General features: G+C 52.1%; 1 protein-coding gene and 1 long non-coding RNA gene across 4 annotated transcripts in view; one reads left to right on the top strand and one right to left on the bottom strand.

Moving 5' to 3' along the window:
* EFCAB8 (EF-hand calcium binding domain 8) overlaps positions 1–24,857 on the top strand; it is a 69,048-nt gene that overhangs the window by 7,636 nt on the left and 36,555 nt on the right. For 2 of the 3 annotated variants that reach the window (XM_040447338.1, XM_040447337.1), the window contains exons 3-11: positions 2,115–2,268; positions 9,407–9,525; positions 10,224–10,327; positions 12,678–12,813; positions 15,767–15,872; positions 16,092–16,176; positions 16,715–16,839; positions 19,538–19,611; positions 22,730–22,860. In XM_040447338.1, the coding sequence (XP_040303272.1) occupies positions 2,115–2,268; positions 9,407–9,525; positions 10,224–10,327; positions 12,678–12,813; positions 15,767–15,872; positions 16,092–16,176; positions 16,715–16,839; positions 19,538–19,611; positions 22,730–22,860 (1,034 nt within the window). Of the gene's footprint in view, positions 1–2,114; positions 2,269–9,131; positions 9,526–10,223; positions 10,328–12,677; positions 12,814–15,766; positions 15,873–16,091; positions 16,177–16,714; positions 16,840–19,537; positions 19,612–22,729; positions 22,861–24,857 lie in introns of those variants that run through there. The other variant, XM_040447339.1, reaches the window with a different exon arrangement.
* The window catches only part of LOC121012315 (uncharacterized), an 18,611-nt gene continuing 542 nt past the window's right edge, over positions 6,789–24,857 (bottom strand). The window contains exons 2-3 of the long non-coding RNA XR_005782048.1: positions 20,746–20,748; positions 6,789–6,815 (exon numbers count right to left, since the gene is read on the bottom strand). This is a non-coding gene — a long non-coding RNA (uncharacterized LOC121012315). The remainder of the gene's footprint in view (positions 6,816–20,745; positions 20,749–24,857) is intronic.

Below are 24,857 nucleotides of genomic sequence, written 5' to 3'. Positions count from 1 at the left end.
GCAACAGATCTGAGGCTACCAATTCAGGCTCTATATGGACTATCCTTCCTTTTGTCCAGCCAAGTTGTGGCAACGGTGGAATAGGCCGTACAAATTACTATCAAGCCAGATAAGTATTTAGCATCTATTGTATGCTTGGGGCTGGGGAATAGGGAGATAATTAGTACGAATTAAGATTAAATTAAGATAAATTAAATAGGCCCTTGCCTTCAAAGAGCTCACTGTGAGACAGGAGTAATAATAGGAGCTGTCATTTCTTGTGTAACTACAGTTTGCTGAGCCTTCCAAGACGTTTGGGGGCCGTTTAGATCTCACCACAGCCCTGCACGTTGGGCACTGCAGATCCGTTTTGCTGATGAGAGGTGTGTGGCTCAGAGAAGTGATGTGATCTGCCTGAGATAAATTAGCTGGGAAGTGGAGAGTCAGGCAGAATTTGAACCCAGAGCTCTGGGACGCTACAGCCGTGTGTTTCCCATCACACCTTGCTGTCTGCATGGTCAGACAGACATGCAAACATCATGCATGCATGGCAGAGAGGAACAGTTTGGGAGCGTGGAGGTGGCAGTGATGAATGTCACCTGAAAGCTGTGGAAAAACTCCTTGGAAGAGGTGTCATTTGAGCCAGGCTTTGAACAATGAGTAGGAGTTCATATCCAGGGGAGATGGTCTGCGTTGCATAGAGGGAACATGTGAGTAAAAGTAGATTGTTTGTTGTCTGGGGATGGTGGGGAGCAATTGGTGTGCCTGGACCATGGTGTGTGCATCGAAACTAGAAAGACCGGTCAGGGCTACAATGCAAAGGGCTTTGAATGGCACACTCAGCAGAGGGTGGTGGTGGTGGTTGCCTGGAAAGTGTCAGAGCCAGGAGTAAAGTCATAATCAGCTCTGCCTTCCAGAAAGACGACTGATGCCAGTGTTGGCAGGTGGATTGGAAAGGAAGGCCAAACTCTTGTCCCAGTTAGGGGACATCATTGTACTTGTCCCAGCACAAGGCCAGTGTCTGGGATAAGCCAGGGATGTGGGGGAGGAGGACTTAGGTGTAGGAGAAGAATCACAGTAAGAACGGGGGACAGTACGAACGTATAGGAGAAGGGACAAGCCAAAGATAGTGCTGAGATATCTAATATAGGGCCTGTGTGGCTGTAGGAGTATTAACGAGCTCATTGGTTGGGCTCCACGAAAACAGGTCTTTTACTCTGTTTGCTCGTGTATCCAGGTGCCTGGCACTCAACAAATGTGTGTAGACCATGAGGGAATGAATGGAATTACACAGGAGGATGAGCACGTTTGCTCGTTTGGTAGGGTTGGTGTAGGGAGAATGAGCCATCTAATTTACACCTTGTCTTTTGGCTTTTTGAACCAAACCAGGCTTCTTGAAAGCCCAAGACCCAAAACAGTGCATTTCAGTGAACAACATACACTCAGCGGTTAATTGTCCACTCTTGGAGTCTTTTGGGGGAAACGGCCTTTGATGACCTAAGCCTTTTGTGACCTGAAGCATTGTGCTAGCTTGTCAAAATGAGTCCTGCAGAGAAGAGGCATTCATTGTTGAGGACTGAAGGGGTGGCATCAGCTATGTGGGGACTTGGGGAAGCAAGTGGGAGGAGGAAGCTGAAGGCCCCCCATCAGGGGTGTCTGCTAGAGCCCTGGTGTGCGTGCAGACGATCTGATCTGACCCTGACCCAGGCAGGTGTCTGGGATGCTCAGGACCAAATCAAATTGGCTGGGGCAGATGCGGCTGGATTCTTCGAGGTCTTGAATTCTGAGCACTGAAGATTGAAACAATATAGTCACTGAACAGAAGCGTTACAAATTGGAGTCCTGGTATGAGTGAAGTGACGGACCTGGCTCTGTCCACTAACCCCGCCGAGCCTCAGTCATGGCATCTGCAAAACGGAAACAGTAGTGAACTCCCCAAAGTCAGGAGAGGCAATCTAGATCTTTCTTGGTCTTCTTAGGTCTAAAGTGGTTAGGATTTATTTGACGGCCTCACTATAACCCTTCATACCCTGTCCTTCCCCAGAGTCTCTCTTTCAATATGATGTGCTTAGAAATGTTCAGCTCAGGAGATCAACCTTCTCAGTCCCTGGTTCTTGTAGTCATGTTTGTTCCAGACACCCACCCCAGGTGGATTCCAGAAGAGCGAGGAGGTTCGTAGCTCCCCAGCGTCATCCATCACTCTTAGCCAACGTGAGTCTCAACTGTTTACCCAGCTACCCATGGCCAAGATGGAGAAGGTGTTTGAGGAGGATGTTGACTCAACCGGAGGTAAAGCCGCCTTGTGGACTCAGTCTCTGGTTTTTGCACAGGGTGGGACCCATACCTGGGTGTGTGGAGGGTTCAGATTTGACAAGCAGTTTTTGCATTCAGTGACTCCTTTAAAACCTTGTCATTATGTAAGTATTATAAGCACATTGGAGGCTATTTCGTATCTAGAAAAAAAAAAAAATACCCCCAATCCAAGCACCCAAATGTAACCAACTGTCAGCATTTTGGTGTATTTTCTTCCAAACAGTTTCACATGTATGGTTTATTTTTTATTGCTGTGTAACAGTATTCCCACAAACCGAGAGGTGTAAACCACGCGTTTATTGTCTCACAGTTTCGGTGGGTCAGGAGTCTGGGCATGGCTTTGCTGGCTCCTCTGCTCACTAGCCTGGGGCTGTGGTATCATCTGGGGCTTGACGGGGAAAGGATCCGCTTCCCAGTTCACTCACGTTGTTGGCAGGATTCAGTTCTTTGCAGCTGCAGAACCGAGGGCTTCTGTTTCTTCCAGGCTATTGGCCGGCAACTGCTTTCAGCTCCTACAGCTGCCCTCTATTCCTGGCCGTGTGGGACTCACCGACACAGCAGATTTCAAGGCTCAGGGTAGCCAGGGAGCTCACAACTCCAGCAAGATGCGTGCTACGGTCTTGTCAGTGTGCAGTCGTGTACACATAGCCCCGTACATCTGTCACCTCTGCCATATTCTGTTGGTTGGCAGTGAGTCACGGGACTGTCTTACTCGAGAGGATCACGGGAGGGCATGAACACCGGGAGGTGGGCATCCTGGGGTCACCTTAAGTATCTCTGCCACAGATGGCTACATGTGCTTTCACGTGTCTGTAATTATACCACTATGTAACTTCAGACCCCTGTTTTTCTCTTAGTGTGTAACACCTTAAGGGCTTTTACATACTGCTGTGTCGTCTTCCAAACCATCATTACTAATGAATACACATGTTCTACTGGGGACTAAGCCATTCCCCTGTAGTTGGACATTTAGGTTTCATTGAATTTACATAACATTGTTAAGAACATCCTTTGTGCATCAAACTTTTTCTCTCTTTGGAGCTTCATTTTTCTCCTTGGGATGATACGCATCAAGGTCAATAATAGGAATACTTAAGGGCATCTTTGTTCATATCCACTAGACTCTGAGTACCAACTCTGGGGGCATAGCTCCTTGCCCCGTCAACTTGAGTTTTACAGCCATACCGCGATGTGGGCGGGAAAGGGTAACAAACGCCCAGTGTACAAATGAACAAAAAGTGAGGGGCAGGGCGGGATGGTGAGTGTCTGCCCTGAAGATGACATGGTTCCTCATTGGAGCTCTTTGGTGTCCGTGTTTGGCAGCTGGGAGTTGCCACCACTGTGCCTGGAGGACCCCGAGGATGCCAACTTTGGTCACGATTTTTATTGTGTTTGTGTTTGTCTTGAGCAGGCAATATATCCATGCAGTTCACAGGTCAAAAGGTGCTTTTCCCATGATACCCTGGGCCCGGCCCTCAGCTGCCCAGTTCTGTTCCCTCAGTTGGTTACTGCTCTCGGTTTCCTGTGACCGATGGAGGCCCAGAAGTTCAGGTAGTCACTCCCCCGCTGTTTTATGCAGTGGCAGCCTATTGTCCATGCTGTTCTACGCCTTGCTTTTTTAAATTTCAGCTTTATTGAGCTATAGTTGACATAAATTTAATATATTTGAAGTGCACACCATGCTGATTCGATATCTGTATGTATTGAGAAAGGATCTCCCCAATTGTCTACTCCTGCTTTTTTTAAAAAAATAACTTTTATAAAGTTTATAAAAAATTTATAAAATTGCTTTTTACCTAATGTGTCTTGAAATCTTTTCATATCAGTGTAAAAAGAACTTCTGCATAAAAAAAACAAAACAAAACAAAAATGGCCACGTTTTAAATGGAGGAAAGGAAATTCACCTTTTGTTGATATAGGGTAAAAGAAAATAAGATCATTTTTCTCCTTCAAAAGTCTTTTAAAAAGGTGGATTATAAACAAGGGCTCCAAAGCCTTTCTTAGGAACCCTAAACATAAGTGACTGTGTCAGAGGGAAAAGGGGAGATACTGAGGTTCTGGTCTCTGTTCTGCAGGTTCCCTTTCGGGGCCTTAGTTTTTTTATTATTTGTTGATTGGAGGTCTTTGAGAAGGGTTGGTGGTTCTTTTATTTATGTATTTATTTTTAAGATTTTGTTTTTAAGTAATCCCCATACCCAATGTGGGGCTTGAACTCACAACCGTGAGACCAAGAGTTGCACACTCCATGGCTGAGCCAGCCAGGCGCCCTGAAGGTCCGTGGTTCTTAAGGGGGAGTCCCATGCATCTCCCAGGAGGTCTTCAGAGTGTCCATGTGCCCTTGACCCTCGCCTCTGGGGCCTGCCTGGGGGAGCCTGCGGGCTGCTGGGGGTGGGGACTGAGGGAGAGCCATTGAGCTGGCGGTCCTGCAGCCCCGAGCCTGTGAGCCGGTGTGGCACTGACCTTGCATACAGGTGCTCCTGGGGGGACATGGGTGGCACACAAGCTGAGTGTGCCTCCACTTTCGCCAACAGACATTTCATCAAGCGCTGCCAGGCACGGTAAGAATTGGTGTTGAGGGGTCCTGGCTGGCTCAGTCAGTAGAGGGTGCAACTCTTGATCTTGGGTTGTGAGTTCAAGTCCCATGTTGGGTGTAGAGATTACTTTAAAAAATAAATTTTAAAAATGTGTTGTTTTTTTTTTAAAGTTTATTTTAGAGAGAGCACATGTGGGTACACACGAGTGGGGGAGGGGCAGAGAGAGAGAGAGAGAGAGAGAGAGAGAGGGAGAGGGAGAGGGAGAGGGAGAGGGAGAGGGAGACAGAGGAACCAACGTGGGCTCTGCACTGACAGCAGTGAGCCGAACACGAGGCTCAAACTCGTGAACTGTGAGATCATGACCTGAGCCGAAGTCAGACGTTTAACTGGCTGAGCCACCCAGGCGCCCCTAAAAGAATACTTAAAAAAAAAGAATTAGTGTTGGTACAGAGCTACCTGGGTTACCCGGCCACCTGTCAGATTTGATTCAGTTGTCACGAAACCCTGTGACTTTCCTTATGACTTTACACAGGAGGGGCCAGACACTGATGACAGGCCCAAATGCAGTGGCCTGGGTGCCCTGACATGGAAACTGCTCCCGTGGGCACCCCACACTGAGTGTAGCACTTCAGATACCAAAGTAAGTGAAGGAAGTCCCTTTCCCAGGAGAGCCAGGGGGTATGACTGTGCAGTGCTCGTGCTTGGTGACTGTGTTCCAGGAATGCAAGCACTGTGGGGCACATACGTACTCCCCCCCTGCACAGCAGAGGGGAGGCTAGAAGACATTTTCTTAAATATTTTAAATACAGCATTTATTTTTATTTTTTTATTTTTATTTATTTTTTTTTATTTTTAAAAATTTTTTTTTCAACGTTTTTATTTATTTTTGGGACAGAGAGAGACAGAGCATGAACGGGGGAGGGGCAGAGAGAGAGGGAGACACAGAATCGGAAACAGGCTCCAGGCTCTGAGCCATCAGCCCAGAGCCTGACGCGGGGCTCGAACTCGCGGACCGCGAGATCGTGACCTGGCTGAAGTCGGACGCTCAACCGACTGCGCCACCCAGGTGCCCCCCAGCATTTATTTTTAAAAATGCTTACGAATATATAAAAAAAATAGAGGTAAACAGTTCATAATCCTGCCTCTGGCATTATAAAAAAAGAAAGAGAAAGGTCAAGTGGGAGTTTCCCAGGAGATGGGGGGGAGGGCAGTTCTCAGCAGGGAACGGTGGAGGAGAGGTGTAGGGGTGTTGCTGTGCTGGGGGGCAGTGAGGGGTGTCCTGGGGGCAAGGCTGGGAGGGAGGCAGCCACAGAGGACATGGGTGCACTCAGGTCAGGAGGGGCCCTGAGCCCCAGCAGCGATCTGACGGGGAGGTGACACATCTGGAGCTGCTGGAGAAGGACAAGAGTCTCTGCCAGCGACTCGGAGGGACGTGGGAGGCAGGGGATTGGCTCCTCCCATGACCACCCTACAGAAGGTAGTGGACATTACGATGGAGGTGAGGGAAGGCTTTTGGTTTCACATCCTCCCAGCGCCATTATGTGTTCTTGAGTAAACCCAGAATGTCTCTGTGCCTCTGTGTCCTCACCTGCAAGATGGGGAGAATGTCAGTACCTACCATGGGATTCTTGTGAGGATTCAGGAGGGAGGGCGCTGCGTGCCCCTCTCGAGTCTCCATCCCGGGTAACTAGCCAGAGGTGACGTCATTAGCAAAGATGGCAAACATAGGAAAGGCGAGAGTGTGTTGGGATAAAGATAATAAACTGGATTTTTTATTATTTTATTTATTTATTAAAATTCTTTTTTTAACATTTATTTTTGAGAGACAGAGTTAGAGCACGAGTGGGGAGGGGCAGAGAGAGAGGGAGACACAGAATCCGAAGCAGGCTTCAGGCTCTGAGTTGTCCTCACAGAGCCTGAACTCATGAACCATGAGATCATGACCTGAGCCGAAGTTGGATGCTTAACTGACTGAGCCACCCAGGCGCCCTTAAACTGCATTTTAAACATGCTGAGTTGAACGGGTCAGGGGGACACTTGGGAAGAGAGTCAGAGACATGGGAGAGACATTCTCTCCTGAGATGCAGAGATGGGTGAATAGGTGAGGTCACTGGAGAGTGTCAGAAAAGCAAGGGGACAGTGATGAGAAGAGCGGAGGCAGATGCCAAATGACAGGGCAGGGCAGACAGTGGAGCCTGGAGGAGACGAGAGTGACCAGTGGGGTCACTGCTTGAAGGCAGGAGGCCCCTAAGGCAAGGAAGGGCCCCATCAGGTGTGCTCCAAGGTCACTGGTGGCTCAGGAGAGTGAGTGGGTACAAGTCAGGAAGTGGTGGATAGAGGGGGTGTCCAGTGCTGGGCGCTGGAGAGAACGTGCCAGTGGGGCACAGGTGTAAGTTGGGAGGGTGGGAGCGAGGGTGGACCCTCCCCGAGGAAAGGTCCCAGGACCACCCAGGTTGGGGAGAGTTGGCTGTCATAACACCCCCTCGTCTTCTGAGCTGGAAGGGGTGGCAAGGGGGAAGAGCTGGCTAAGGTTGGAGGCGCAGGGAAGGGTGGTGAGAGAGTTCACAGAGTGCAGTTCAGAAGTGAAATACATGCATCTTTACACTGAGGTGTAGTTTACTTGCCACAGAATGCACGGGTCTTAGGGTCCATCCAGCTCAAGGAGTCCTTCATGTGCATGCATTCACGTAACTACCACCCAGATCAAGCTATGGAACATTTTCTGCCCCCCACAAAGTGTCCTGCCTGATTTCTAGTGGTGACCCTCCTCCCCAGGGAAATGGTATTTTCACATGCAAGTTTTGACCGATTAATTAACCATGAGGCTTGAGGTGGGTGAGAGCTGTTTTTTAGAGGGGAAAGGGGGCCCTGCCTGGACCCCACAGTGTACGTTTCCTTTCCAGAGTATCTTTGCGTCTATTGTTATTCTCAAAAAACTGTCTGGTAAACTGTTTATAAGAAGTGTATTAAAATGACTTGGTGTTGGGGGGGGGGGGTGCGCCTGGGTGGCTCAGTCGGTTAAGTGTCAGACTTCAGCTCAGCTCATGATCTCATGGCTTATGAGTTCAAGCCCCAAATCGGGCTCTGTGCTGACAGCCCAGAGCCTGGAGCCTGCTTCTGATTCTGTCTCCCTCTCTCTCTGCTCCTCCCCTGTTCACTCTCTCTCTCTCTCAAAAATAAATAAACATTAAAGAAAAAATAAAAATAAAAAATAAAATAAAATAACTTGGTGGGGACCAATATATACGGCTTCTTAGACACCTGAGAGAGGGGCTGGCCCCTGTGGTGCTCTCAAGGGGCATTTGTTCACTCAACACTGCACAAAGGCTCTCTGGTCCCCGGCTCCCTCCCATGTGGAAGGCTCTGTGTTACGGACTGCCCTCTGACGGATGCCCAATCTGCACACAGAAGGACCAGATTGCCGGGGCCAGCCCTGGGCACCACCCCGTGACCTTGGGCACATGAGCTCACCACGGCGTGCCACGGTTTCCTCACGAGCCCCTCTCATTAAATGGTCAGTGTGAATAAACACAGAGAAGCACCCAGTATCATCGAGTGCACATCCCAGGGTCAACAGCAACACCTGGGGAACAAGCATCTGCTGTTGGCCAAGCAGTCACAGAGGGCACAGGTTCCCCCTGCCCTCACAGAGCCCGTGGCCTAGGGTGGTAACAAAGAAGGTCATGGCGGGGGAGGGACAGTGAAGCCGGGTGATGGGGGTGGGGGCCTCCCTAGATAGTACCCAGGAAGGCTTCCCTGTGGAGGGGACCAGATGGTATAAAGGCCTTGAGGTGGGAGTACACTAGGTGGTGTGAGAAATGGCCTGGGGACATTATGGTTGGAGTCGAGAATGAAGGAGACAGCAGTGGGAGGTGAGGTCTGAGAGGAGCCAGAAAATGCACAGCCTTCATGCTCTGGCGAGGATTCCAGATACTTGTTGGGGACTTTAGAAGCACTTTTTATAGACTGTGACTATAAAAAAAAAAAAAAAAAGAAAGAAAATCTAGGCAGTGATATTGGCCCATAGGCAGCCAGATTCCCTTATAGTCACAAAATCCAGCAGGGGGAGAACATTTTATCCCTCCCGTCTGCTCCCCTCCTCTCCCCATCTTGCCCTCCAGCCAAAGTTTGCGTTTTATCTGCCTTTAAAAGACTTCACCTCTCCCTCTGTGTATTTGAATTAACTTATGTTTCTTTGTTGCCATTATGAGTTCTGTTCTTTTCTTTCTTTCTTTCTTTCTTTCTTTCTTTCTTTCTTTCTTTTTTTTTTTTTTTTTGAGTTTTCATCTGTTTCCTTTGTCTCAGTGCCTGGCCCGTCTTACTTGTTCAGAACTGGGATCTGATCTTTTCTCACAGAGTGGTGCTGTGGGGCCATCACAGTGCTCTGGCAAGGAAGGTGTGTGGCCACTGTCTGTGGGCTGGCTGAATGCTGAACACGTGGGATGCAGAAGACAAGCCCGCAAACAGGATTCTCCGTGTGCCCCTCCCTCAGCGCCCAGACACCCAGGATACCGCCGCGGCTGCTGACGGGGCCAGTGACTAGCTGTGCAGTGGATGATGTTCTTTCTTCTCTTTTGAAGCCCTGGGCGTGAAGGCTTTCATTAAGGCCACGAAGAAGATTCTGAGCAGTGTGTCGGATGAGATGCTGGAGGCGCTGTTTTTGAAGGTGGACACAGACTGTAATGGCTCCATCACCTGGGTGAGGAAGGGGCCCCTGCTTCAGGAGTCGTGGCTTAACTGCTCTGTCATCCCTCCCCCTTGGCTTATGTGTACATTCTGGTTGGTTTTTGATCAAAATTTTTGATTTTTGTGTTGGTTTTTTCATTTCTCTTAATATCCTACAATAAATGTGTTTCCAGAATTCTCTGCTATCTACACCATTATCTTTCTTAATAACTCCCTCTTTCTTGTATAGTGTATGGTGTATGGTGGCCTACTTTGGCTTTCATGAGGCTGGTTAATAGATTCTAGAATTGCCCTAGTGACCTGGCTTTGGGGTCTTCCGTTGCTGTTAACTTCTTATATGAGCTGAGACAATTCATCTCTACTGTTAGGAGCCTCAGTCTCATTATCCATAAAGTGGGGATGAATAAAGAGATTCAAACAGGATGCTGAACATGGGGGTGATGCGGAGATACATTTAGCATTACAGGACCTCATTAAGGAGGGAGGTGCTGCTATGTACCTACTAATAGGCCCTTCACACGTCCCAGATTCCAGAACAGCTCAGTTGGCTTGGCTACTCTCCTTGGCCACCCTCGGGAAGCATCAACCAGAGCCCCTTGGAAGGGGCTGGTAAAGATGGGGGAGGAACCGGAAGCCGGGTGTGGGTTCCCGAAGCCCAGTACGCCGAGCGTTTGGCCAGCGCTGTCCTGCCTTCGTTTCTTCCCGAGGCAGCAGAAGTACGTGGATTACGTGATGCGTGAGTTCCAGAGAAAGGAGATGATGAGGACAAGCCAGTACCGCCTGCGCTTCCACCTCCCCATGAGGATCATCCCCCTGTAAGGAGTCTCTCCCCTGACCGAAGGGGTGTGTGTGAACGGGGTGGGGGCTGGCCCTGCTGTGAGCGCCCCTCCCTAGATCCCTGAGCCACTCTCTGTGGGGCCACCAAGGGTCTGGCACTGGGCTCATTTCAGCCCCTCAACCCTGCAGGCGAGCCTGAGCGTGAAGGTAGGTGATGTGTCCCCACTTTACAGACAAGGTAACAAAGGTTCAGAGAGGTCGAAGGACGGTGATGGGGTTGCTGTGTTCGGCCTTCCCTGTCCCTGTAGCATACGCTACTCCTCCTGCCTCCCCCCACCCCGCAGCCCAGTGGGTCAGGGCACAGATGGCTCACAGGGCAGGGAGTAAAAGCCATCATAGGAGACTGCTCCTGGAGGCCACACCAGGCCTCCAGAACGGGCCATTGGTCACTCCTGGAGCAGTGGCTCTGTCCATGCCTTGACTTCCTCGACCCTGCCTGCTTGCTCCTCCTCCTGGCTCCTGTACACTGTGCCCTCTGGACCTTCACCTCATCTTTCTGTGCCATGGCCCTGTCTGCCCCCTCCCCTCTGAACTCCCCAAGAACGAGGAACCCTCCAGTGGCTCTGGCCAATGGCCCAGGCCTCTTCCCGTAACCCACCTTGGGTTTGCACACCTCCTGCCTCGTGTCGGTGGCCAGGGCCAGGGATCTGGGTCCTGTGGTCCAACGCTTGGTGATGTGCATTTGTGGCCTGCTTAGGAGGGGCTGTGGTCCTCGGGACTGCCCCTGGAGCAGGCCGTGGGGAAGACCATGAACCAGAGGCAGTCTCTGCCCTGGAGCACCTGGAGATTCAGAAGGATGGTAATGAAAACCACGAACGGGCAATTAAAAAAATTTTGGTCAAAATTTAATTGAGGAATAGTCAGCAAATATGAATAATGAAGGATTTTATAACCATATGTTGTGACCTAAAACTTTGCTAGAGACAGCCAAACCTTCACGGATCTTTGTTTCCTCGGGGCATTTAGATTCCCAAGGTGCTTAAAGGGCCAGAACCAAAAACGTCAAGAAGCCTGCCCCTATTTCCCCCTATTTATTTGTTCCCAGAGAGTATTTCCAGCTTGACAGAGAAAATAGCCAAATCCTATTTAGTTATTTTCATGAAAAAGTCACCTAAAAGTTGGCTCCCCTCTCCCCAGCCTGGACCAAGCTCACCAAACGCTCGTCTCCTGGGTGCTGGCCTCGTGGGATAACGCCTCCCGAGGGCTCCCCTCCCTTCTCATGGCTCTCACCTGTTGCATCTACCCCTCAGAGTCTCGTGGGCCTGATGCCAGAGGTGGCACTGGGAGTGATGGAGGGCAGACTGGGCAGAGCTGGGGGCTGCGGGTGGGAGAGAAAAGAGCCATATCCAGACACACCATTGCTCTCTCTCCTGCTGAGAATGTTTTGAGGTAGAATTTCAGTGTGGGTTCGCCTTCAGCCACAGGTCACACGGTGTCCACAGCAACCTTTGGAAAGGGCTCTGGCCGGAGTAGGGATCGAGGTGCCTACGTTCTAGTTGAAGCTCCGCCCATAGCCAGGACATAACTCCAGGAAAATGCTTATCCCTGGGTCCCGGTGAGGTGACATTTCCTGCCCTGCTGGGGCCTGGAGGCATGGGAGCACCAGGAGCGTGTGCTGAGCTGTGTCCAGAAGTCAAGATGGCGGTGCCCTTTAGTAGCCAGACAGCCAGCTTAGCCAACTTGGGGCAGGACAGAAGGCACTGGAAGGCATGACTGTAGCTTGCTGGGAAGGCTTCACGGTGGCTTCCTGTGAGTCCCGGCCTGCCGCAGGAGCTGTTTGCTGTGCTCAGCACGTGGCCTTGGAGATGAGGAGTTGGGTATGTGGGGCTCTATTGGTTACGTTGTCCCCTCATCCACTTCTATCTCATGCTTGGCTTATATTCCCTTCTCTACCCTGAGATGCCGAAAACTGTTATTTTGAAGGTTTCAGTCACAATCCCCCCTCCACTCACCACCCGTAGACTCTTTTTCTTGTAAAGGAAGGTTTGCAAAAGACCTCTGTTCTCTGCCTTCTCTGACCCCATCCCATCACGAGGAAGCCAGCTGGTTGTTTGAAAGGAGAGCCCACTGCCTGTGGAGCCCTATCTCATACCAGCGGCCTACTCGGGTCATTTTCTTTCGGTCATGGCTGATAATGGTAGAAGCCCGCCCAGCAGAGCCCCACCTCTGGAGGAGCCAGCTTGAGTTTCTTGGTGGTGGTGGTGGTGGTGGTGGTGGTGGTGTGTGTGTATGTGTGTGTGTGTGTCTGTGTCTTGCTTTGCCCTTCCCCCTCTGTGCTTTTCATTCTGTTTTTGTTTGGGTCCTTCTCTGTCCTGTCACCTTCCACAGGAGCCATGGATGTGAGATTGTGAAGGTGCAGATTTTAATCCAGCAGTTCAAGAAGATTGGGCATCTCCTGACTGTCACCAAGGACGGGATCTTGCAGATCTGGTCTGAGACCTTCTCGCTGATTAACTCCTTTAAGGTGAGGGGGACCCACACGTGGAGCACACACAGGGTGGTCGGAGAGCCTTTGCCTTTGTACCCCAATAATGAAGGTGACCTGGGCCCTGAGTGGGCTCATTTGGGGGTTCACAGTCTAAGCAGCCTGCACGTGGAGTCACTGCTCCTGGGGCCAGGCTCTGCTTCACGTGGGACTGCGACCCTCGCATTTCACTTCTGTAAGCAGGACTGCATCTGGATGTCCATTCGACTTGGATGTCCAACAGACAGACACCTCACACCCAGTCTGTCCAAATAGAATGTCACTGTAGCTCTCCCTGGCCACCAGGCTTACTTCTGTGCCTCATCTCAGTGAATGGTGTTGCTATCTACCAAGGTTTCCGTGTTAGCAGTCTGCTACCTTTCCTTTCCCTGTCATGTCCCCTCTGTCACGCAAATCCTTTACCTGGACCAGGCAGGAAATCGCAGTGGTTGTGTGGGCTCTGGAGTCCAACTTAGAACCTGACTGTACCACCTTCCAGCTCTGTGACCGTGGACACTTCGTAGATAGCTCCCTGTGCCTCAGTTTCCTCATCTGTCAAGTGGGGTCACAGTTAACCCCCTCAGGCTGCTGGGAGGATTTAATGACTTAATACACATACGGTCCTCAGAGTAGGGCAAGGCACACAGCAAGTGCCGACAAATACAAGATGACCTCATCATTGTCTCTGTGCTGTCAGCTCCTGGTTGAGTGCAGCGAGTGAGAAAACACTCAGGAAAGCTGGCTGTGTACGTAGTGTTGCCAGGCCAGTCCAGAATCCTCCAGCAAATGAGGAAGGCGCAGCTCTCCAGAGAAGAAAGGCTTACTGAGAACGTTGCCGGCAGCAGAGCAGAGTGTTTCACAGTTGCCTCAGGGGTCATCCCTTGGGGCTGGAGGGTTCTGGAGGCAGCTGAGGTCTGTGGAGGTCAAGTGACTCTTGAGTACTTGGTAGCTCAGGACCAGGGGTGACTCACACCCGAGTTCCTGAGGCTGGGATTTCTGGCACCTTCCATCCTTTTTCTCTGTGTGTTTATTTTGTTGTGTGTAAGAGGGCACATTATAGCCTGAGCTCCTGGTTGTGGCTGCTACTCGGTCACCTCAGCATCCTTCAGAGGCCAAGTCTGGGAGGGATGAGGAGGGCAGAGGGAGGCTCCCCGGAAGGCCCAGCATTCCTCTTTGAGGGGCTGCTCGGGAAAGTAGATGTTGGCAAGAGTGATCCACTAAGCACCATCCGTGAAACCCACTGCATGCCATCCATGGTCATGCAGATGGAAAGCCCTGGAGTTTGGGGTGGGAGGGGGGCTGGGCTTTACTTCCCAGCTGTTCGACCTTGGGCAAGTCACTGGAACTCCCTAGGGCTCGGGGTTTCTCCAAGGCACGTGGAGGTGATGGGCGTACCATCTGTTGTGTGTGGGTTAGAGGCCCCAGGGGGCCTGGCCCCCTGTCCTCACTGCCCAGCCGCCAGCAGGGACCTCTCTGTTCTTGGTGTCTCTGAGTTGTGATGGGACAGTCCACTTCTTGCCCCTGCCTTCGCCATCCCTTCTGCACAGCCACCTAGAGGAGCTGCCTTAATCCTCCGCCCTCCCTTCTGTTTCAGTCTGTACTGCTGTCTGCTTTCTCCAGTCCAGAGTTTGTGGCCTTCTTACAGGGAGTAAACTACAAATGCCTTAGCTGACCACCCCTAACTCATCTCTCATCCTCCCTGACCCTGAGCCTGTCAGGCCGGCCTCCTCTTTTCTCTGGACACCAAAGCCCCTTTCTGCGGACATGACTTTGTGTGTGGTGTCCCGTACCTCGAGGGCTCGCTCGAATTCCGTCTGCATGAGTGTTACGTGAGGCTGGCACCTCACAGCCCGGCTGGGTGATTTCTTGTCAATAAGCCACTTGAGCCGGGGGACATCTGCAGATGGTAAACAAAGTGCAGACAGAACAAACAAGCAACAACTAATACCATGTCACATGTTCGTTATATCTCAATAAAACTGGTGTGGGATGGGGCGCCTGGGTGGCTCAGTCGGTTAAGCGTCCGACTTCGGCTCAGGTCATGATCTCACAGTCTGTGGGTTCGAGCCCCACATCAGGCTCTGTGCTGACAGCTCAGAGCCTGGAGCCTGCTTCTGATTCTGTGTCTCCCTCTCTCTCTGCCCCTCCCCTGCTCATGCTCTGTCTCTCTCTGTCGCAAAAATAAATAAAAACATTAAAAAAAAATGTTTTTTAATAAAAAAAACTGGGGTGGGGGACAGAGCCAGACCTGCAGAGGGGCAGTCAGTGGAAAGTCATTCTCCCTCTCCCACACCCGAATTCTCTCCTGGAGGCAACCGCTGTGACCAGTTTTGGGGCACTCTTCACGGTTAGCCTGTACACACACCCTCCGCACCCCTCTTTAAATATACGCATGGTAACACATGATAGTGCTGCTTTCCACCTTGCCTTTTCATTTGATAATGGATCCTGGACACTCTTCTGTATGGCATGTGCACAGTCCCCTTCTTTGTAATGTCTGGGTGGTGTCCTGTGGTGTGGATTTGTATCCGCTCTCCTTTCCAAGTGGTCTGTGGCCTGTTGCTATCACAGCGGTGTGGCGGGGCCTGCCCTCACACACACTTCTCTGTGAGTATGTGTGAACACATCTGCAGATGTGTCCTGGAAATAGATCCCAGGATCACGAGTCATGCACAGTTAAAACTCTGAGGAAGCTTGTCAAGTGGCTCTAGAAAGGGGTTGTGAGGATGGGTGTTCTTTAAGCCCATTTCACAGATGTGGAAACTGAGGCTCGGGCTAGGGAACTTGTCCAAAGCCCTATCAGCAGTTGGTAGGAGTGCTGGGCTCCAAACCAGCTCTGCTGCCCCCTCCAGGGCCTCGGGTGGTGGGAGAGGGTTCATGGGACCCTGCACCTTGGTGCGCTCTGCCAGGCAAGCCTCCCCAGCTCGGTCGCTTCTGCTCTTCCCCTGGCCAGCTTAACCAGATCCAGCAGCCCCACCACCAGCAGATGTGGGTCATCGACATGGTCTGTCTCCACAACATGAACCTGATAGCGATTGCATCTACCGACCAGAAGATAGGTGAGTCCCTGACGGCGCCCCAGGCCTGCCGTCAGCCGTTGGAAGGCATGCGTCTGCGCTTGGGGACCCGTCACCGGGCCAACTGTGGGCGTGGGTTAGAGCCCTCTGGGGGTGCTGTAGGCTGGTAAGCAGAGGCTGCGTGTTGTCCCCAGAGGCCCCCGAGGCCTGGGATGTGGGCCTGGGCTCCATGCATGCCCTCCCCCTCCGTCTCTCCCCCAGAGTTCTTTGATATCAGCAACCACAACTGTGCCCGGGCCTTCACCTTCACTGATCTGGACAGTTGTGTCCTGACCATAGACTACTGGTGAGTCTCGGGGGGAGACAGGTGCAGTCTTGGCAGGAGCCGCATCACTCGGTGCGGTTGGGACTCCCAGAAAGCCTCTCTGGAAACAGCCCCGGAATGATTCCCACCCTATGTGCCTGTGTCCTCCTCGCCAAGCTGCCCTGCCTTGGGGGTTACTCAGTCGTCTGCCCCTCTTCCTCCCACTGCCCGACCAAGTCAGCCATCGAAACCCGGCAGGGGCTTGTCCCGCCGTGACTGAGGGCTCTGGGAATGCCGTGGTCCATCCGCAGGAGGGTGAGCTGGTAACAAGCAGCTGGAGGACCAGGAATTTGTTTGTTTTAGCGTTCAAAAAAATTACTGATTTCTTTTGGCCCCAGTTCACCGGTGATCTGGGTCTGGGCGGCTGGGCCCATGTTTGTCAGCCATTGAGGGCAAAGCTGGCAAGTCGTGTGGGAAACTGCCCCTCGCTCCCAGGTGCAGGGAGGCTGATGGGGGCCGGGAAGGTGGAGGCTTGCAGCCCTGTGCCCAGCCCCGCCTCTTCTGTCTCCACCTTCCTCAGGTCTGACTGTCACAGAGGTGTGTTCTGCTATGGGGACACCAAAGGCAATGTCATCGTCTTCACCTCCAGCAATGTGACCCACGGGCTGTTCAACCCCCGAATCCTCCCCAGGACCTCCAAATGGGGTAGCTAAGATGCTAGGGAATGTGCGGGTGGGGAGATGACCCTTCCTCCCAGCTCAGGAGCCTCGGGCTACTTCAGCTCAGCTGAGGAGTACACCCGTAGGCTCAGCTCCGAGTGGCCCGTGGGACGTGGGGTGAGGAGGTGACCGCAACAGCCAGAGGGGGCTGAGAAGTGGGGCAATCTCTCTGAAGGTGGGAGGTTGCACAGGTGAAGGTGGAGGGGAGAGGCTTCCGGACCCCCCTCATCCCAGCAAGGACCAACCTGTGCCAGCTGTGTGACCCTGTGGAAGTCACTCACCCCTTCCGGGTCTTGGGATGCCAGCAGTAACCTTCTCCAAGGTCGTGAGGAGGGTTCTGCTCTCAGCTGGGAGCCGCTTTTGGTGGGGGGGTGGGGGTGGGGCAGGAGGGCTGCCCTGGGGGTGGGCTCAGTGGGGCCTGGGGGAAAGCCTGGCTCAGCATGGCCATGAACCTAAATAAGCACAGTGACACTGTGCATTTGCGTGCCGAGTGGTTTGGGCACGTCGCCTCCTACGGCCCTCCCCCTGCCCATGGCCAGCAGGGAGCTGCTGCTGTTACAGCCCATGAAGAGAGGAGGAATGGAGGTTCAGGGGGTGAAGCACTTGTGTAGGCCCCACAGGGTAAGTGTCCCGAAGCAGGCAGTCTGGCCGAGTCTGCACCTTAACCCCTTGCTGGGCTATACCCTAAACTCACTAAACACTGAAGGACGCTGTTCAGGGCTGTTCTGCCAGGGGCACTAGGGCCCAAGGCTCTGGGGCCTGGGACTATCAGAGACGCGCCTGAACTGGACCCTGTCCAGGATCGAGCCCTTGGAGTGTGGTGTCAGGCCTCCAGGCTGCTTCATACCCATCTAGAGGAGGCCCCGGGCCACCAGGGGCCCCAGCCCATGGGGACACTGACTCCCCTTCCATCCAGGACACCAGAGCAGTCCCTAGGGCTTCCAGTCAGAGTTTCTGAGCCGGACACCCTGCAAGGGCTCCCCGGCCTTGGTGACCCACTCCCCCCCACTGGCCGGATGGAAGATAGATCCCACCCTGGATACAGCAGTGGGCTGGCACCCTCCTATATCCTTGCCTCATCAGCCTCTACTCCTGGTGCCTGCCCTGCCCAGCCGCGGTCACGCTGTGGCACCCTGGGAAATGGCATGGGAAGTTGTGGTAGTCGTTGAGCTGTGCTAGATGGGAGATCGGCGTGGGTACGGATGAAGCCGGAGTGTAGGATAGGAGTCCTTCCATGCCACACGCTGCCTGAAGGCTGGGGAGGAACATGAAGGTGGGCTCACCCGTGTGTTGACTTGGGAGGAGTTGGACAGACCAGCTCTGTGTGAGCTGGAACCAGTTGCTTGACCTCTCTGTACCTCAGTTCCCTTTAAAACAGGGATGAGCATACTCAATTCATGGCTTTTCTATAAGGTGGGAGGAGGGCATATGGGGTGAGGTGCACAGTAAGGACAGGGGGACTCCCTCCCCTGACCTCCCGGGGCTCTCCCAGCCTCGTGGTCGAGGCAGACACGAGAAGTGAGGCCCCTGGCTAAGCTTCCGCCTTCCCGTGCCTGCCCCACTTCTGCAACACTCCACCCCTTGGGACTTCCTTTTCAAGCTTCCTCCTGCCCTTGCAAGATGGGGCTGGTGACTTTGCAGCATAAAATGCTTGGCATAAGCCGCCAGGTCCCCTTCTCTTTTCTGCCTTTTACCTGGGAGTTTCTCTCAGACTTGAGCCCAGATTGTCCCAGTCTTTGGGACCCACCTCCTTAAAGCCTGCTCTACAGGGAGACCCGTGCTTGTCCCATCACCGCTAGCCCCATCTGCCTGCACCCGGGGCCTTTCCTTGGAGGCTCCCAGGCCGCCGGCTGGACGTGGGAGGTTGCGGGGGCCAGGAGACCCTGAACGCCACCATGAGGGCCAGGCTGTGCTCAGTGTGATTGCTCCAGGCACACTTGCTGGGTGCCCCCCTTGGAACTTGTGTTTGCAAGACAAGGCGGGGCATGTAGTTCGAAGCATGATGGTAGACTTCCAAGTGATCCTTTTCAGAATGAATAGAGCCTAGGGTCTCAATTTGTTCTCCACTCCAGCAGACTTGAAGCTCCCTAAATGAGAATCACCTTGGGGGCCGCCTGCTGCGGCTCAGTCGGTTGAACATCCGACTCTTGATTTCGGCTCAGGTCATGATCTCACAGTTCAGTTCATGAGATTGGGCCCTCATCAGGCTCCATGCTGATAGCATGGAGCCTGCTTGGGATTCTCCCCTTCCGTCTCTCTCTGCCCCTCCCTCACTTGCGCATTCTCTCTCTCTCTCAAAATAAACTTTAAAACATAAATGAATATATAAAAACTAAAAAAAAAAAAAAAAAAAAGAGAGAGAGAGAATCACCTCATTTAGATTGCAGCATGTGGGGAGAGGGAGAAGGCCCGAGATGTGGAGCCAGCTCTGTGAGCCCTGGCATAGGGCTCTGGGCAACAGTGTTACCTGTGTTGTTACCTGTGTTGTTACCTGTGTCTGTGTTCTGTGTCAAGTTCATCCCACTGAACTCACCAGGACACAGTAAGGCTGGAATGAGCATTTGGATGGAAAAGTTTTGAGACATACAGGAGTGGCAAACCAACTCGAGGTGTCCACTGGGGTTTTTGCTGGTCTGGCAAGGTGGGGAGCTGGTGATGTGGACCTCGGTTTTCTCTCCTACCAGATCACTGGACCAACGTTTCCGCACGGAAGCTCCTAAATGAAAAGTCCCCTTTGTATAGAAGTTACTGGCTGAAAGTAAGTCATCGCTTTCCTCGGCCCGTTACCATGGTGATTATCTGTACCCATGAGCCACTCAAAAGTGGATTCGCCCGCTGGGTTCGGTCTTAAGCCTTGAGGCTTGATCACTGGGAGGATGAAGGCAGCTGTCGGGTCCTGCAGCTCTCTGATCAGAGAACGTAGATATCCCGGGGGTGGCTCGTCTCTCTCACCACCTCCAGTGCTCAAGCCTGGTCCCGGCGGATACCGCCTCTCTCCTGGATGGCTGCAGTGGCTTCTAGCTGTTTCCACCTTCCTTTCTCCATGCAGTGCTTTACTCCATTCAGCAGCCAGAGGAATTATGAGCTAGAACCAGCCATGTCACTCCTTTGCTCAAAATCCCCCAGTAGGCGCCTAGGTTAAGCGTCCGACTTCGGCTCAGGTCACGATCTCTCGGTATGTGAGTTCGAGCCCTGCGTCAGGCTCTGTGCTGACCGCTCAGAGCCTGGAGCCTGCTTCAGATTCTGTGTCTCCCTCTCTCTCTCTGCCCCCTCCCCTGCTTGCGCTCTGTCCCTTTCTCTCTCTCTCTCAAAAATAAATAAGAAAACATTTAAAAAGTTTAAAAAAAAAACATTAAAAAAATAATCCCCCATCGCTTCTCATCACGTTCAAACAGAATCTCAAGTGCTTACCATGACCATCAGGACACAAGGTGACCTGGCCCCTGCCTGCCCCCCATCTCGCTTTCTACCTTTCTTTTTCCCATTTACTCAGCCGCAGAGACACAGGCAATCCTGCTGTTCTCTGAACACGCCAAGCCTTTTCCCGCCTCAGGGCCTTGCCACGCTCTATCCCTCAGGCTGCTGGGTTCTCCCTTCGGTCCCTGTTTGCTCCTTTCTCTTCTCCCTCCAGGGCCCTAACCGGCCAGCCTGGAACAGCCCTGCTGCCTGCCTCTGCCCTTGGCCCTTCCTGCTGCAGCATTGATACGATTCTGACACCAACTGCAATGTGTTTTTCCCAAACCACCATGCAATTCTCAGACCTCAGCTGAGTGGCCTACAGTTCTCTACCTGGAGATAGCGTCAGACCCTACAGGTTAAGGGTCAGTCCCACGAGACTGCCCTCCACTTCAGAGGCCACTTACAAGCTCAGGTTGTCACCTGTGTTTCTGACCCGCTGGTTATAAATCAGAGCTTCCCTTCACTCTCTGGGTTTGATTAAATGGCTAGAGTGGCTCACGGGACTTGGAGAGACATTTTACTTACTACAGCACCGCTTTATTAGAAAAGGATACAACTTAGGAATAGCGAGATTGAAGAGATGCGGAGGGCAAGGTGTGGGGAACGGGGGCCTGGGGCTTCTCTGCCATCTCTGGGCACAAGCCTCACCCCACACCTCCACATGTTCACCAGCCCAGAAGCTCTCTGAGCCCTGTCCTTTTGGGGTTTTTTTGGAGTTTAATCACATAGGTATGATTGATCACATCATTGCCACTGACGACCAATTCATCCTCCAGCTCCTCTCCTCTCCCCAGGGGCCAGGGGGGTGGGGCTGAAAGTTCCAACCCTCCCGGCTCCTGCTTGGTTTCCCTGGCAACCAGTCCCCATCCCCAAGGGCTTTCCAAAAGTCATCTCATTAATGTAAACTCAAGTGTGGTTGACACGGGTTTGTTATGAGTAGGAACACTTTCTTACCACTTAGGAAGTTCTGAGGGATTTAGGAGTTCTGTGCCAGAAATGGGCATGAAGACCAAATATATACTTCTTTTTTTAAAAAATTTAGGGGCACCTGGGTGGCTCAGTCGGTTGAGCGGCCGACTTCAGCTCAGGTCATGATCTCGCGGCCCGTGAGTTCGAGCCCCGCGTCGGGCTCTGTGCTGACAGCTCAGAGCCTGGAGCCTGTTTCAGATTCTGTGTCTCCCTCTCTCTGACCCTCCCCCGTTCATGCTCTGTCTCTCTCTGTCTCAAAAATAAATAAACGTTAAAAAAAATTTTTTTTTAAATTTATTTATTTTTGAGAGAGAGCATGCAATTGAGGGGCAGAGAGAGGGAGAAAGAATCCCATGAGGTGCAGAGGGAGAGGGAGAGAGAGTGTGGAGCCGGAGCAGGGCTTGAGCTCACCCAATGCGGGGCTCAAACTCACGAACAGTGAGATCATGACTGTAGTCGGATGCTTAACCGACTGAGCCACCCAGATGCCCCCAAATACATATTTATTACAAATCACGGTATCACAGCTTATCACCTTCCAACTTTGTATTGTCCACCCATTCGTTTCTCATCCTGTTACCCTCTCAGGATTGACAGCTCCTAAGGACAGGCACTTGGCCTGTTGTCCTGTCTCCAGTGCCTAAAAGGGCTGGGCCTTAGTGGGCTCCCAGTACATTTGTTGAACAGATAAACAAACGAATGAATGAATGAATCTGACACTAGGGGCAGACTGAGTTGTGTGGTCCCAGGCTCCTAAATGCTTCTTTTCTGGCAGGTTGGATCCCTCAGGCCCTGGGACCCTATCAGGGAGAGTCACCCACAAATACTGTCTTTTCTGTCTTCTGTGGGAATCTCATCTTGGGCTTGGTTTTCTGTCCCTGTTGCTGAGTGTCCCACATTCTGTCTGGTGCCCTGGATTTGGCACCTTCGCCATGATAGATGCTCAGTGAGGCAGCATATGCAAAACCTAGCCCAGTGCCCGCAACCCCCTCCATGTTGTCCTGAAGAGGGAGGTCCCCAATGCGGAGGCCAAGCACAGGGCTGACCCGCAGAGCCAAAGCTAGAGAATTCTGAGCCTGTGCCATCAAGGCTGCCCCTGGATTGTGGGTCTCAGCCTTTCGTTGCCTAACTTGCACCAGATAGCATTCCCATGGGGAAGCATCCAAGGCTCCCTGTGGATAAGAGGGACTGAGGGCTTGGCTGACTCCAATCCGTTCTCTCTCCTGCGTGGGATGCGGTGACAGTGATGTCACATGGGCCTGACCTTGCCTGTCCTCTAACTTATAAATTTGGGTGCTTTTCACCTGTCTCACTGACCAAGTGATGCCACAGGACTAGGCTGGTATCCTGGGGCCATGTTGCTGTGTCAGAGCTGTGATCACTAGAGGGTATTAGACGTGGTGACTTCCTGGCCCTTCCAGCCCTTACCACTGCCACTCTCTTTCTAGGCTCTTCATCCCAACTGGTGCCAGCAGGTCAAGTTCATCCCCCAGCTGAACATGGTGGCCTCCTGCTCAGCCATTGAGAAGTCCTCTCTGGTGCTGACCTTATTGCCGTCCAAAGGTCTAGAGAGCCCCAAGTAAGGAGCATCTCTCTCCAGGCTGGGGTGGTGGGGCTGGGAGGGGGTGGTGTGATGGTGCCTCGAGGGTCTAGCTTCGCCTCAGCCACATGTGGCCATCCCTGCTGAGAGTGGGCCTGCCCCCAGGATGGTGGCATCCCGCGGATCTTGCTGGGTCTGAGGAAGCAGCGCGTGTCCTGTGGGCCAACAGTGGGGTATGGCGGTTAGCACTTGGGCTCTACCGTGTATTATTTTTTAAATTAAGATGTAACTGACATATGATATTATGTTAGTTTCGGGTGTACCACAGAATGATTTGGTATTTGTATATATCGGGAAACGATCACCACAATTAGTGCACAGTTACAATTGTTTTTCCTGCTACAAGAACTTTTATGGAGTCTGGTTTCACTGTCAGCAGCAAAAACGTAATAGGTTTCTTTTATCCACCAGTTTATACACAACACTCAGCGCAGAAGCTGGCACATAGTGTGAGCAGGTGGCAGGAAAATATTTTCTCAATGAAGGAGTGACTGTGAGTTGCTTTACCTCGTGCTCCTCACTCGGTGCCCCCATCTGTAGAAGGCGGTGATGGCCCCATTCCTTTCCCTTAGTCTTAGTCTAAGTCTCGAGGCTTAGTGGAATGACTGCTGTTGGTGATATATGGTCATTGATTGGCAGCACTTACCCTTTGGAGATGGTTCTAATCTAGTTCCTGTGTTCTAAGTTCCTCTACCCCAGAGTCAATTCTTTTCTTTGCTTTTTTTTTTCTTTCTTTTCTTTTTTTTTTCCTTTTCCTTTTCCTTTCCTCTGTCCCTCCCTTCCTTCCTTTTCGCTTCTCCCTCCCTCCCTCTATTCCTTCCCTCCTCTATTCCCTCCCTTCCTTTTCTTTCTTTCTTTCTGTCTTTCTTTCTTTCTTTCTTTCTTTCTTTCTTTTTCTTTCCTTCCTTCCTTCCTTCCTTCCTTCCTTCCTTCCTTCCTTCACAATACTGATTAGTCACACAAGTCTATGTACCTACGTGTCCCTGTAAAACAGTAAAAACATTATAAATAAAGCTGCAATCCTATCCTTGCTCAGTCCTCACTGTCTCACTCTGCTTTCAAATGTCTCACCTCTGTCATTTTCGTGTGTACCTCTCACTGTGCATTTCACAGTAGATTTTTTTTTCCCCTGAGGGTTTTTTTCCCCCTCTTGCCTCTGCTGTTTTCTTCCTGCTGCACGTCTCTACTCCTTGGACCCTTCAGGTCTGTGACATTTTGCTCCTGGGCAGGTGGAACCATGAGGGGCAGCCCCGTCTCCCTGGGGGGAGTAGCAGGAGATTCAAGGCCTGTGTTGGGGGGAGCAGCTGGGTGAGGCACAGCAGGAAGATGGAGGGCCATTTAGGCCCCATCTCTGTCCCTTTCTGTCCTGGTTGTTTGCCAGAGGGAAATTCAATCCTGGGATGGTAGGGCTAATTTAATCTGAACTCCTCATTCTATAGATTGGAAACTTGAGACTCAGGGGGAGGAAGTGATTTGTCTTGGAGCAGACATCTGAGCGGGGGATGTGTTCCAGGCCTCACTGTGTGTCCAGTGTCCTGTTAACCAGAGTACTCTGTGCACATCCCCACCCGAGCCCTGGAGCTAACGGCTGCTTGGGGGAGGGAGCCTCGGAGAAGGCTGATGTGGTGGGGAAGTTTCAGTCTTGGCTTCCGTGCTTGGAGTGGGGCAGTGTGGTGGGGTTCCACTTGGAGCTGTTTTCCAGCAGAGGCTCATCTTTGCTTTGATGGAAGTATTACCTCATGTCTGTGATACGTGTTTCATTCAGCTTCTTATTTTATTGGGTCTACATGGCAGGTGGATATCACAGGATTACCTCATCCTGGCCATGAAGGCATCCGTGGTCTGTCCCTGCTGCCTCCCTAATCTCACCCCTTCTACCTTCCCACTCCAGCTACAAGGGGAACCCTTGTGGGGGCGCCTGGGTGGCGCAGTCGGTTAAGCGTCCGACTTCAGCCAGGTCACGATCTCGCGGTCCG

This window comes from Herpailurus yagouaroundi, unplaced genomic scaffold (genome assembly GCF_014898765.1).
Source record: "Herpailurus yagouaroundi ecotype Mexico unplaced genomic scaffold, PumYag 196, whole genome shotgun sequence".
In the NCBI taxonomy this organism is placed as follows: domain Eukaryota; kingdom Metazoa; phylum Chordata; class Mammalia; order Carnivora; family Felidae; genus Herpailurus; species Herpailurus yagouaroundi.
This window is presented reverse-complemented; position numbering and strand designations above follow the sequence as displayed.